General features: G+C 43.7%; 1 protein-coding gene across 1 annotated transcript in view; it reads right to left on the bottom strand.

Annotated features, from left to right (window-relative positions):
- The window catches only part of MLXIP (MLX interacting protein), a 107,167-nt gene that overhangs the window by 28,958 nt on the left and 63,700 nt on the right, over positions 1–14,509 (bottom strand). The window contains exons 2-7 of the mRNA XM_069755524.1: positions 8,185–8,291; positions 5,941–6,026; positions 4,299–4,388; positions 3,863–3,904; positions 1,427–1,586; positions 894–983 (exon numbers count right to left, since the gene is read on the bottom strand). Coding sequence (XP_069611625.1) covers positions 894–983; positions 1,427–1,586; positions 3,863–3,904; positions 4,299–4,388; positions 5,941–6,026; positions 8,185–8,291 — 575 coding nt within the window. The remainder of the gene's footprint in view (positions 1–893; positions 984–1,426; positions 1,587–3,862; positions 3,905–4,298; positions 4,389–5,940; positions 6,027–8,184; positions 8,292–14,509) is intronic.

The raw sequence follows: 14,509 nt of genomic DNA, 5'->3' as shown, positions 1-14,509 counted from the left end.
TGAGAAAATACCCTGCAGTTAAATAAATCATAATAGTACATGTAAATAACATTAGGTCCTAGCTGACACAATTTGGATCAAAAGTAAGACATTCCACCACAACAAGGTGTACCCAATCAAGACCCATCCCACCACATCAAAATGTACCCAATCGGGCTCCATCCCACCACATCAAGGTGTACCCAATCGGCATCCATCCCACCACATCAAGGTGCACCCAATCAAGATCCATGTCACCACATCAAGGTGTACCCAATCGGGATGGTCCTCTCTGAATTAAACCTCTCCATGTTCCAGCAGGTCTCAGAACTGACAGAGCTAGATAAGGACCCTGACCTGTTTTAATGTCTGTAGAAACTTATAAAGACAAAGCAAATCCCAAAAAGGTGGAGCCACACCCCTATATATATACAAAGTACAAAACCTAAAGCAAAACCAAAGAAATGATCTGGAACACATATTGGTATAAGTGCAATGTTTAAGTGTATATTCACACTGTGTCCAATAACTGAAAGACCCAAGGATAAAAACAAAGAAAGAAAATACCCTCAGTAAGCAAATAGTAATAGTACATGTAAATAATACCATTTATGCAGTAAATATAGACCAGACCCATAGTAAGTCACTAGCCTACTATAGGACATCACTTGCCAATACTGATCAAATGAATCAGTCATGAATCTATATACACATAAAAGCAGTGCCGCCAATGTACATAATAAAAAATTAAATGTGCACACATGAAAATAAAACTACTGCCTATACCTAATAAATCTGTTTATGTACATGAATAAAACATTTTGTCCAAAAATATTTATTTTGTCCTTGGCCACCTTCCATTACGGGCTCAAGCAGAGGAGCATTGTTCTTTATATCTTCATCCATCAACTAACCTGGAAAGGATTCAAATGTATCCATTAAGTCCAAGTTGGGCTGCAATGGAAAAAGCTCTGGCTGGATCATATCTGCATTCCCGGCATGTGCTGTAATAAATAGGATAGCATTAGCAAACATTCGCCTGGTTAAAGGGCCAGCGTATTATTTATGCCAAATGCAACAGCGAATGATGCATTCAAGAAAAAAAAACGAAAAGTATCACCAGGCCGGGTATGCGATTCAGAAGTCCTTTATTTCCAGTTCATTGGAACAAAGATTAGCAAAGCAGAGGGTAGGGAGTGTGCAGGAGAGAAACAGAACAGGCAGCAGTTATGAATTGCATACCTGGTGATGGCCGCTTTTGGTTTTTTTCTTGGATGCATGATTTAAAATTCTAATGTGAGAATCACGGACAGATAAAATAAATGGTGAAATCAATGTTCTGGTTAATTCCTTGTACAGTTCTACGCATGTAGCAAACTAGGCCAATAATGTCACACAATATGGAAGCAGAACACTGGGATCACTCCAGCAGATTTCGGACACTTACCAATCTCTTTTGGGTTGTGCTGATGTGAATAAATAGTAGAAAATAAAGTGTCACTGAATTCCGCCATAAGCATCTCCATGTCCAGAAGAGGCTCCTCTTCCATCGGCACGGGCGTATCTCTGCCATCCACACTGGTGTGCCAAAGTACAACATCATCGTCCTGCAAGACAAGCAGAAGCCCGACTCTATATTGTGCAGCAATTACAATCACCAAGTTATACGCTGTCATTACAGCATCATGGGCGCCGGGTATTGCATGTGCATTTTGCAGTGTGTTCACTGGATTTGCTAAGGTTTCCACACTTTGTACCGCAGGGTATGACATCCATGACAAAAAAACAACATTAAATAAAAGTGCAGGACGCTCCAAAGCATGTTGTAACGTAGCGGTATTTGCTCCTAGACGCATTGCTTCCAGGGGAGAACATGACGCCATACGGAGCATGTAAAGGTGTGATCTGCTCAGCTGCACGCTAGATACCTCTACAAGGCAGAACATTGTGTCACTATTTTTATGGACAGTGTCCATTTATGCTTTTATGGCTATCCACTTCCCCCCCTTGTTAAAAACAGTCCTGCATATACTGATCATTTCACATATAGATGGCTAAAGGGGAGCGCTGAAACCCAAACAGCCCAATGCTTAGGTGTTGATAGTAAAGCAAAGCTCCACATGTGGAAAGCTTTTAGGCTGCAAAAATAAGGGATTCCCTCTTAAATGGAATCTGTCAGTAAAATCAACTCTCCTAAGCCATCTATATGGGCATATAGGTCACAGGCAGCTGAATAAAATGATATATCTTGATATCTGTGATCCGATGTCTTATTCCAGAGAAATCCATGTTTTTCCTACATATAAACCATCTGTTCAGATCCTTGGGCCAGATGCTGATCTGTGAGAATCTGCCTCCAGAGCTTATTTTAAGTGAAAGGGGGCAATACCCGTGTGGGACATGCAACTAACACAGAACAATAGAACTAAACTTTGTCTCATTCCAAACATGTTATCTGCTGCAGCTCTCACAACTCTGCTGTATGCATATTCGGGAGGAAAAAAAACAAAAAAACACACCCGGATGCTGACACATACAATGGAGAAAATAGGTTACCATCTTCTCCTGCGATTATCTCATCCATGAGAATCTGATCTGAGTGAACTCACAATCTGATCAGAGTTTGAGCCAAGTGTCATTAGCATAATTGGCCCGATTCTCTCGCATGAGAGAAGGTATGGCTAGTGTGGCCCCGGCCTTATAGTCACCCACAGCTCTGAGATAAGGAGAGCAGAGAGCAGCCATTACACTGGTAATGCCTCCATTTATTTATAATAACCTCTGGAGGCAGATTCTCATACAGATCTATGTCCGGCCCATAGTCCTGGACAGCTCATTTACATATAAGAAAAAAGTGGATTTCTCTAGAATAAAACATTTGATCGCAGATATCGAGGTATCATTTTATTCAGCTTCCTATGACCCACATGTTCATTTAGACGGCTTAGAAGGGACAATACTACTGACATTCCCTCTAATTTTACAGGTACTGCTTCTGCCACCATGAAGAGTTAGTTGATAGGATTGGAGGCTATGAATTTCACATTCTCCACACAATCCCCCAATCAGGGAAGTTTTGCTTTCAGCATAGAAACCTGTATTTTTCAACCAGTACTGTGCCACACCAGTAGGAAACACCAGTAAAGCGGCATGCTTATATATTAAATTACCGTATATAGAAAGTGGAGTTTTTGTCTTTATTGCAGAAACCCTGCAAACATTCTTTGCTGACTCAATGGCTGCACAGAACCAGGAATGTATATTCAGGAAAGTGTGAACAGAAATCTGATGGCAACAAAATGGCCAAATATATTGGAGAAGCTCAGCGGCTCGGATTGTGTCAGTCTACGTGAGAATAGCTTTTTATAACCACCAGCAGAATTGTGAACGCGGCTCTTAGATATACGGCAGGCGGTAAATTAGCACAAATTAAGAGAAGTAAATCAATATATCAGCAAAGTCATTCTAATCCTCAGTACGTGTCAAACCTGTAAAAAGGTGTGAATGCATCTCCCATGGTCAACACGGGTTATAAGGGGGTCTTCAGGAATACTAGTACAATCTTCTCTAGCAGCTCATGTTCCCTCATCAGCAGAATATGGACACACAATAGGACGTTTCGGGGTTAATACAGGATAGTCACTGCCATCATGGGGCAGCAAAGAGTCTACCATGTACTTAGTGGCTGCTTTCTCAATAAGATGGCCGTCATCAAGACCTGAAAGCCAACAGTTTTGGTGCCCGTCTAGGAAAGAAGGCTTGTAGTGTGCCGGATGTGGCATTATGTCCCTGGCTCTGTGCAGTCACACATCAATGCCTTCTTGTCACATTCTGCTCAAACCAGTTTTTCGGGGGGGGGGGGGATACGGGGAAAGTTGCTTACTTTGACCAGACTGGAGAGATCTTCATCTTTGTGCTTTTGTAACTGTAAAAAAAAATAAAATAAATTATATTTGTTATTAACTCCTTCCAATCCCCTGGCATTCTTCATGGCATCCAAACTGGTATCCTATTGTGAAACAAACCACAATTACAGCTCGGGGCAATGAGAAGCAAAGCTCCTGCTGTCCGATTTATCATAACAGGATTCTCTGGCGCCAGTAAATAACCGTAGCGCCATGTAGAGCCAGATGAATCCTATTGATTTGGACAAGTCAATATAAGACTGCTGGTAATGAGACTATATAAATGGCGGTAACCACATACAGCAGTCACAAGGAAATTACAGCTTCTGCAGCACCTGCATTGTATTCTGCAAGATGGATAGGAAAGTCATAGAAATTTCTACATGTCTGCCATGTTACAGAGAAACTTCGTACCCTTTTCTTGAAGTAGGTCCTCCACTTGTGGTATTCTCTCACCACGATCTCTATTCTTCTCTTCCAGTATTTTCCTTCTGTTGCGATGGCCTAGAGAACAGTAGGATACTTAGTTTTACAGCAGACCGCCACTTTCACAAGATTATAGTGCTCTGCAAACATTCATTTCTCTAGATCACTGTATTCCCTAACAAAACTTTTCGGTAATTTTTCCTTAGCCCACTTAAAAGGAAAATAAATGGGTATTCCCAGTCTAGAGATTAAAATTAATGATGGGCAAGAGTGGCACTGCTCAATAGAGCATCGGGGTACTTGATTGAGCAGTGACGAGTGGTGCTCGGATCCCCGTAAGTGAATTATGACAGATCGAGATAGCAAGCCAAAGCGCGTTTCTGTTCTCCATTCGCTTCCATTATACTCGAAACTCTAGCATCTGACGAGCTCCATTTGAGTACCAAACACTGACCTGCGTGATCAACACTAATAAAGATGCCTAGTTTAGGGTAATTTACAGCACAGATTTGGGCGATATGTGCATTGGAAATCACTAATAAAGTGATTTCCAATGTGATCATATGGCAGAGTCCTGCACTATAAAGCCTACCTCCACTTTCACAAGAAAATGAGCAAAGACAGATCGTCAGTTTTTGTCAATGAGATATGGGGAAAGCGGATGGGAACTAAACATCACAGTGAGATTCACTCGATGAAAATAAACGGAGTATGTTCAGAAGGACTTAGAACCACTGACAGACCAGGGGACAGTTTATGGATGACCGCAAAAGGCTTTACATTAACACTGGTCAGGGCTTTATTCCACAATATGTCACCTTACATCTGGGTCCAGGAAAGAGCCGACTCTCTGGCTGAGTAACTTCAAGTGTCCGCATATCATAGCCCTTACATGTCACACTAGATGTGATGGAAAGAAAGTGCTGTCTATAGAAATTACTGCAATAGATTCCATCATTGATAACAAAAGGGAATTTTTATATATTAAAAAGGACGCGGTCACTAGATTCAAGCTGCTCAAACCACAGGAAGCATGAATCACAACTTGTGTGTGCATAGGGACAGACCTGTCAATCAACTGGAGCAGGGCGGGGACAAGCTGGCCAGGGATCACTATGGAACTAAGAGTTTCTTCCTATGTCTTTGGAATGTGGGAGGAAACCCACGCAAACACGGAGAGAACATACAAACTCTTTGCAGATGATGTCCTTGGTGGGGTTTGAACCCAGGACTCCAGTGCTGCTGTGCTAACCACTGCGCCACCGTGCTGCCCAGATTTTATTATATATATATATATATATATATATATATATATATATATATATATATATATATATATATATATATATATATATATCAGTGGATTGTTTCTTCCAAGTGCACTGACACGCCCCTAAAGCACTTCCAGCCCGATTACATGTTGCTTCTGCATTAGCTCATGAATACACACATAAAAACATGCTGACTGGGCCTTTTAAAGTAGATATGCCTATAACTTAAGTGATCAACACCATAAAATGTTCCATTTTAAACACACTTGAGCAGGGTTCTCAGCTGCAGATCACAGAGAGGGAACAGATCAAAAGAAGTCTCTAGGTGTAGGCTATTCTAAAAGTATTAACACATTCACCTCCGGTCTTCTATGCTCATCAAAATCCACAGATGCGTCCAATGGGGTCACAAAATGGCACACTGGGTTTTGCCTCTTCTGTATATCTGGTTAGCACAAAAGAAATCTGTATAAGAACACTCACAGGACAATTAGTAATGGACAAAAGTCAGAGACAGAGTCGTCCCCCCCCCCCCCCCGACCCCAAGACCCATGCACTGAATCCATTACAAACTTATTTTCTTAGGGTACGTTCACATTAGCGTTGCGCCGCCCTGCGTCGGCGACGCAACGCGCGACGCATGTTAAAACGCGCGCAAACGCGCGCAAAAACGCGCGCGTTTTGCGACGCGTGCGTCGTTTTTGACAAAAATCGGACGCACAGAAAATGCAACTTGTTGCATTTTCTTGCGTCCGACGCTAGCGTCGGAAACGACGCACGTGGCGAAAAACGCCACCCAAAAAACGCACGCGTCCCCTATGTTAAACATAGGGGCGCGTCGCCGCTGCGTCGCCGCTGCGTCGCCGACGCAACAGCGGCGCAACGCTAATGTGAACGTACCCTTACTGAACAGGGCTGATCAAAGGATTTTTGCTTATGTGCTGGGAACGGCACAACATCAATTACCAATATAATGTTGTTATGGGAAGATCTTTATATAGCACCAACATATTCCGCAGCGCTTTACAATTCAGCAGTTCATATAAAACAGTCATAAGTAACAAAGTTAAAGATAATACAATAATTAAGGCAAAGTTAATGAGGACCCTGCTCGTAGGAGCTTACAATGTACAATGAGGTTGGGGTGACAGTACAGGTGCTTATTTACATTGATGGTCCAGACATTTTGAGGAAATGGGGGATAAAGGCTGTACGAGCTAGTCACCAGCCAAAATTTGTAGTGCTTTTTGGTGCGGTGGAGTTTGATTGAGAATTATGTTCAGAGAAGTAGAGCATGGACTATATATAGAAAAAAAGACTTCAATTAGGGAACGGGATAGGCCTCCCTAAACAGATTTGTTTTTATGGAGCACCTAAAAACTGAGTAAGTTGTGGTTTGTCCAAATTCTTATGGTAGAGCATTCCAGAGGATTGGTGCAAATCGGGAGAGGTCTTGGAGCCAAGAGTGGAAAGAACAGATTATTGCGGACGTTAGTTGAAACTCACTTGCGGAGCGTAAAGAGCAGGTAGGCCAATAGACAGAAATGAGTGATGAGATGTAGGGTGGTATCGCACTGTGGAGACCTTTGTGGGTGAGAACAAGTCATTTAAATTGGATCCTATAATGTATTGGCAGTCAGTGCAATAACTGGCACAGAGCGGATGGGTCTGAGTAACGATTAGCCAGACGGATGACCCTGGCTGCAGCATTAAGGATAGACTAGAGAGGGTGGAAATTCGAGTGAGGGGGAGGCCAATTAATAGAGAATTACAGTAACCAAGGCGGGAGAGGATCAGGGCAACAGTGAGGGCTTTCGTTGTTTCCATGGTGAGAATAAGGTGGATTCTAGAGCGGCAAGAGTTTGTATATAGGATGTGAAGAAAAGATTGGTGTCAAACACCACCCAGATGGCACACCTGCTGCCTAGACATTACTGTGGTGCCACCCACGGAGAGGGAGATGTCAGATTTATGGAGGTTAGTAGACGGTGGGAGAATAAGTTCAGTTTTGGAAAGGTTGAGTTTCAGATTGAGAATGATGTTTGAGACTGCGAACAGTTAGTGTCGTTCTGTAGTACAGCGGGGGTAAGGTCAGGGGATGACATGTATAGTTGTGTGTCATCAGCATAAAGATTTCCTTTACTTTTATACTGCCGCCCCTAGATTAGATCTTGTTCAGTCACAGAACACAGATGTCAAATCCCAAGATGGCCACTGATGGAGGAACATGTGATGAGACCACGGGAAACTTGAGCATAAGCAGCGGTATTCAGTTGAGGCTGTTGATGGAAGGGTGTGGTCATGTGCCCTTCCGTGAGAGGACAAGTGGAGAACAAAAAACGCCACACAAAATGACAAACTCTTCGGTATGTGCACACAGTGTTTCAAGGAGTCTTTTTTTTTTTTTTTTAAAGAGGAGAAACTCTCCAAATCCTGTTCAGAAACTTCAAGTTTGTGGAGTTTCAGTTTTTACGGAGTTTGTGGAGCGAAACCAGCGCAAAGACTCAGTTCACATACCCTAGATGTGCACTCCTAAATCCCACTACGAAAATAGACAGAAAAGACTTCTAGTGACATCTCTGTGCATTCTGGTTATTACTTACACTGCATGTACCAGGCTCGCCAAATCGCATTGTTTAGACGGATTTTATCTCTCCATTGAAGCTTTAAGCCTTTAAAGTTCTTCCATTTTGGAGAAACCAACTTCCCACTAAAAGAGAAAAATAAATAATGTGCCTTTAGACACATTTTATGTACGGACTATAGGAGTAATAATCATAAAACAGCCATCGTTAACATTTCCTTTTCCCTTGTTTTTATAATTCAAGATCAATTCTTACTTAATGAAAATTCGATAACTAGAGTAATCCAGAATGGATACAATGGTACCCATCTCTCAGCTTCAGGCTGTAAACAAGGTTGTCCCATGCATTAAAAGTTCCTCCTAAAGTTTGCTATTGACTAGGCCCAGGAAAAATAGGGCCCACAGGCCAAATCTGGCACTTTTGGCTGTACCTCTACAACTCACGAACAGGGACAGTTAAAGAGCTGGAAAACAAACAGTACGATCACAGTCTGCTTGGATGCGGTGGACACCTGTCCCGTGTGGACCTCTCCCATAAGATGCAGGTCTGCTTGGACGTGGTAGGCACCAATCCCATGTAGATCTCACCCATAAGATGCAGGTCAAGTGCACATGCCACAATGTGATGCTGTGCGCTTCTTGATTCACCTAGTCCGTCTGGCTATGTGCAGCCTGCCGACAAGGGCGCTTGGTTGCTTACTGAATGGTGCACTGCAAGGATTATAGTAAGCGAGTACTAAGCAAAGGTCGTAAGGGCACAGACATAACGCGAGTGTCACGACCCGATAAGAGGATGGTCACAAAACAGCGAAACACAAAAGGGTACACAGGGGACACTTTAACAATGGTGGGCCCTGTCGGTAGGGAACGAGGAATGGACACCTCCTGCACTCACCTGAGGATGTGCCCTGCCCTTACTAGCATCCCTATACGGGTTCTTTCACTCCGTCGCGGAGCAGGAAACCTAATCCCTCACTTGCCCTGCTCCTATCCCTAAATAGGGAATTGGCAAGTGAGAACACTAGTCCCACTGCTGCACTAAGACAACACAAGGTAAGGTAAGAAACACCACAGGGAAAAGGAAACACAAAACAACAACACTTAGCTTTCTCTGCTGAAAAGCTCCGCACAGCAGAGCAAGGCACCAAATTACTGCACTCAACTGAAGCACCACGAAACCAGCAACCTCCAGTCTTCAGCACAGTTGGTATCCCAAAGGACCTGTATAACCAACAGTCAGCTGATGCATAAGGTGACCTTTTAAAGGGAAACTGTCACCCCCAAAATCGAGGATGAGCTAAGCCCACCAGCATCAGGGGCTTATCTACAGCATTCTGTAATGCTGTAGATAAGCCCCCGATGTATCCTGAAAGATTAAAAAAAAAGGGTTAGATTATACTCACCCATGGGCGGTCCGGTCCGATGTGCATCCCGGTCCCATGGGTGTCGCGGTCCAGGGCCTCCCATCTTCTTACAATGACGTCCTCTTCTCTTCACGCTGCGGCTCCGGCGTACTTTTATCTGCCCTGTTAAGGGCAGAGCAAAGTACTGAAGTGCGCAAGCGCTGGGCCTCTGACCTTTCCCAGCGCCTGCGCACTGCAGTACTTTGCTCTGCCCTCAACAGGACAAAGTACGCCGGAGCATGAAGACAAGAACAGGACGTCATCATAAGGAGATGGGAGGCCCCGGACCGCGATGCCCATCGGACCAGAACAAGACCGGGACCACCCCTGGGTGAGTATAATCTAACCTCTTTTTCTCATCTTTCAGGATACATCGGGGGCTTATCTACAGCATTAATGAATGCTGTAGATAAGCCCCTGATGCTGGTGGGCTTAGCTCACCCTCGATTTTGGGGGTGACAGGTTCCCTTTAAAAAGGAAGGTGGGAGTGGTCACCACCTGCATAAGCAAACTAGGCAGCAATGTAATTACACCAGCGGCCACCGGGGAAAAACTGCATTAAGCTCCGATAGCCTGAAAGGAAAAAAAGTATTAATCGGAGGCCAGATCTGCCACAGATCCAAACATGGATCGTGACAGTGAGGTTGTTTCGATGGGCTGATAGACCAAGCTCAATCATAAAACTAAATTTTCATTGGAGGGGAAAAAAAAAAAAAAGTCTTATTTCATGATTACCTTGCAGTGTAAACAGGCTGCCGAACCCCCAATCATCAAGCAAAAGTAGTGCAAAATATCATTGTTGGCACATCATCCTGTGTAAACAGCACTTGCGCAACTGAGAAACATGACAGCCTATCCACACTGAATCCAGACGGCTCACTTAACATCGCTCACTTTGGACTGCCTGTATAAACTGCAGATCAGTAAAGGTGTACTGATCGGTGAACACATCGTGCCACTGAAAGTTCGTGTTGATGACCCTTAGGATCCTCCATTCAAGTCCCAGAAAAATTTCATATTGCACATACACTATGACAAAGCAACGGAAATCAAATATCCAAAAGTTCTAGAATTTTTTTATTATTCAGAAATTAAAGATTAATGTACATAAAACCAGAATATTCTAATACCAAGCTTCTCCGTTTGCATAGGTTTAATAATTACGAGTACTGGCTGTTCTGACCTAGGCTCTAAGCCTAGACACCATTGCCAGCCCTGAGAGCACAGACAGCTGCCGCTGCCAAACTGTGCCAGATAATAGGCATTATTCATCAGAGCCCCCCTAACAGCACCATCTTCAGGGGTCCTCAGATAACTCCGATCCGCTCACAGATGCTGTGTGGGAACGTGCAGGCGGCAGGATGAGCAATGATGAACGTGGGACAGACGGGGACACATACACAGGAGCTCTAGTTAACGCTGCGGCCTTGTAAAATTCATTCATTAGATACTGCTGAACAGCTTTGTGTATAATACAACAGATTTACCCTCAGTGAGAGGATTTCATTTTACTGTGTCTTCATGTGTTGTACAAAACAAGCGGCTATGATGAACGATTCTCGTAACCGGGAACATGACAGGACCGAGCATGCGACAAGTCTTTATAACAATCACTTAGTAAAAGGACCTTTAAAAAAAGTGTCTTTCTATTGTACAGTCACAAAAAAAAAGGTTTTGTCTTTTTAATATACAACACACGAGATGTCGGCAGATGCTTTACTAGAAAAATATTGGTAGAGGCCAATGAGTTATTTGCAAGATATTTTGCATCTACAATAGCTGCATTGTCTTGATTACATGCACTGTAGCAGGTCAGGTACATGGTCAAAGGCTAGATCCAATGGCACCTGGCGCATGCGCAGTGTAGTCTTTGCCTGCAATTTCACTGAAGGCGGCTTGTGGTGACGTTATTGTTCTGGATGACACAGTTGACTCCTCCCCTTTGACTATGTACAGATCATTTGGCTACAGCGCCTAAATCCTCAGGACAGGTTCCTTATAAACTAAATATCTTATTAAACTGTACCGCAGCACTGGCAGCTAAACCAACCATACTTCACATAGCAGAACACATTTAAAGGGAACTTGTCACCAGGTTTGGCCGATAAGAGATACGGCCATCACCTTTAAGGGCTGATATACAGCATTCTATAATACTATACATAAGCCCCCAAACCCAACCTGTAAGAGAAGAAAAATAACTTGGTATACTCGCCTGCGGGGCGGTCCGATCCGATGGGTGTCACTGGTCTTGGTCCGCACCTCCCATCTTCGTGCAATGCCGCCCTCCTGCTTGCTTCAGGTGGTTTACGAGTCTCCTCGGCACCACGCTCCTGCATACTTCTCTGACCTGCAGTGCGCAGGTGCTGGAAAGGTCAAAGAGCCCCGGCGCATGCGCACTGCAATACTGTGCCGAGGAGACTGTGTGGATGTATCATCCACACGTAGAAAGAAGGAGGACGGGGAATGTAAGAAGATGGGAGGTGCTGGACCAAGACCTGCGACACCCCTTGGACCGGACCGCCCCACAGGTGAGTAAAGTGTTATTTTTCTTCTCTTACAGGTCGGGTTGGGGGCAGATATATAGCATTATAGAATGCTGTATATCAGCCCTGAAAGGTGATGGCCGTATCTCTTATCGGCCAAACCTGGTGACAGGTTCACTTTATAAGAGGTTGTCCACTACTTTTACATTGATGAGCTATCCCTAGGAGAGGTCAATGTTTCATCGGCTGGGGTCCGACACCTGGCACCCCCACCGATCAGCTGTTATCGTGGGTCAGCAGGAAGTAGTCACTTGCTGAGCAGGCAGTCTTCTGATAGAGTGTCCCGGTAGTGGCCACCGCAGGTATTGCACATCCGCCTACTATTGATTTGAATGTGTAGTACAACCAGAAGACTGAGCAGCTCGGCAAGAGTATTTCAGGCCAGACGCCAATGACGCAGATAATAGCTGATCGTCGGGAGCGTCGGGTGTCGGACCCTGACCGATCAGACATCAATAACCTATCCTGAGGATCATCAATGTAAAAGTACTGGACAACCTGTTTAATATGTATGGGGGGCTTTAAAAGGAGCATTCGAGTCTGCAGATCTTCAGTACTTCGTTGCGCTTTTAAGATGCGGTTTGCTGCTCTTTGACCAATTTGTCCCTTTGGGAGTTGTTCCCTTTTAAAATCCAAAGCATTGGACACTTCACCAACAGAGGATAGATCAGTCTTCATTAATCTAATGATTAGCCCAATGACAGTTAAACCTGACGATATCAATGGATTTGGACCAAAAGATCTATCGTGTAAGGGAGCCTAGTTTTTGCAACCTAATCTTGGAGCAGCATGACGTAGAGACAGAGACCCTGATTTCAATGATTTGTCACTTACTGGGCTGCGTGTATTCATTTTAATCAGAAGATGATTACTAGTGGTCTAGTAAACCTGCTGCCATGTAGTCCTCCATAGAAACCACACCCCCAGCGCGGATTGGCAGCTTTCTGTGGGTGTGGGCGGGGTTATACAGGGCTCAGTACTTAAGAGACTTGGTAGAAGAGGAGACAGATGTTCTGAAAACTACAGCAAGCAGCCCAGTAAGTAATACATCACTGGAATCAGGTTCTCTACCACTACAATATGCTGCTCTGAGAGGTAATAAAAAATCTGGAGACAGATTCTCTTTAAATATATTGCATTTAATCTGACAGATTAGACTTTTGTGTAAAACATGAGTAATTTATACGTTAATTTTGGATTACTTGAGCATTAAACTTAGTCTGTGTAAAAGTAAACCAGCTATTCCCACTTAGCCCTTCATTTTTGAAGTACCATGTGATCTCTGGCAACTGACTATTTATAGGGCAGAACACAGCCGCCTTTCATCCCAAAGTCACTGAAAGGAAGTACCAATATAAAAAAAAAAAAAAAAAAAAGATCGCTGATGTAACCATGTTTGGAGTTATATAAACCTTCAAGATCAGGGTCACATGATCAAAATATATACACCTAATGGGAAATTAATAATCATCATGTGCACTGGCATGCTGAAGAGGAAAACTCATTCCGAGAAGGTTCGGAAGGGAGAAGAATGAACCATGTCCTCACAAATGTAATAAGAAACAAAGAAAATAATAATTTAAGATATTTTACGTTTAACAATGCTAAGAAAACCCAAGGACTCCAGGGCCATTGTGCATTAGCATCAATACATCATCTTATCCCCGGTCTCCTATGGATAGGAGAAAACTTGTTGATTGCTTGTGGTCTGACCACTGGGACCCCCAAGTACCCCTGAACAGAGCTCTCCCGAGCCCACCTTTAATGGAGAGGAGGTGTGCATGCTTGGCCTGTGGGTGGAGAGAGCAGGTATAGGTTGGTGCCAGACCACTACACATGGCAGCAGATTACAGGAAAGGGTTAACAACTGAGACTACACGTGGAATACAATGATTTCCTAAACGACATGTCTGCGGTGGAAATAGATCACCTCCAAAAGTGAATGCATTAATTGGTTAGTCGTATTTAGGAACACAACAGAGCGGCCAATCGTATAAAGCATTAAAGGGGATGTCTATTTGAGAGTATGTACAGTGGATAGAAAAAGCCTATACACCCATTAAAATATAAAATATATATCTATATATCTATATACACACACTAGATGGGTTACGGGTAGCTGTGAGGGTCTGGCTACCCATATACCTCACCCCTGGGTAGGGGCATCACCATACCTCTATATGTGTTTGAGGACCTGCGGTGATTTCACGACCACGTGACTAATCGTGTGATGGGTTCCTGGGTGTGGTTAGAGCTACATAATGTAGGCTACTGCTTAAAGGGAACCTGTATGTGGGGAGGTGGAAGCCTCCAGAGTGTGTTGAGGCTCCAGGACTGAGCCTGAAGGACTGGACACTTGTACTTTCTTTTGGCTGAGCTAAAGACTAATTGTTTT

The sequence above is a fragment of the Ranitomeya imitator genome, chromosome 1 (genome assembly GCF_032444005.1).
Source record: "Ranitomeya imitator isolate aRanImi1 chromosome 1, aRanImi1.pri, whole genome shotgun sequence".
NCBI classification, from domain to species: Eukaryota; Metazoa; Chordata; class Amphibia; order Anura; family Dendrobatidae; genus Ranitomeya; species Ranitomeya imitator.
This window is presented reverse-complemented; position numbering and strand designations above follow the sequence as displayed.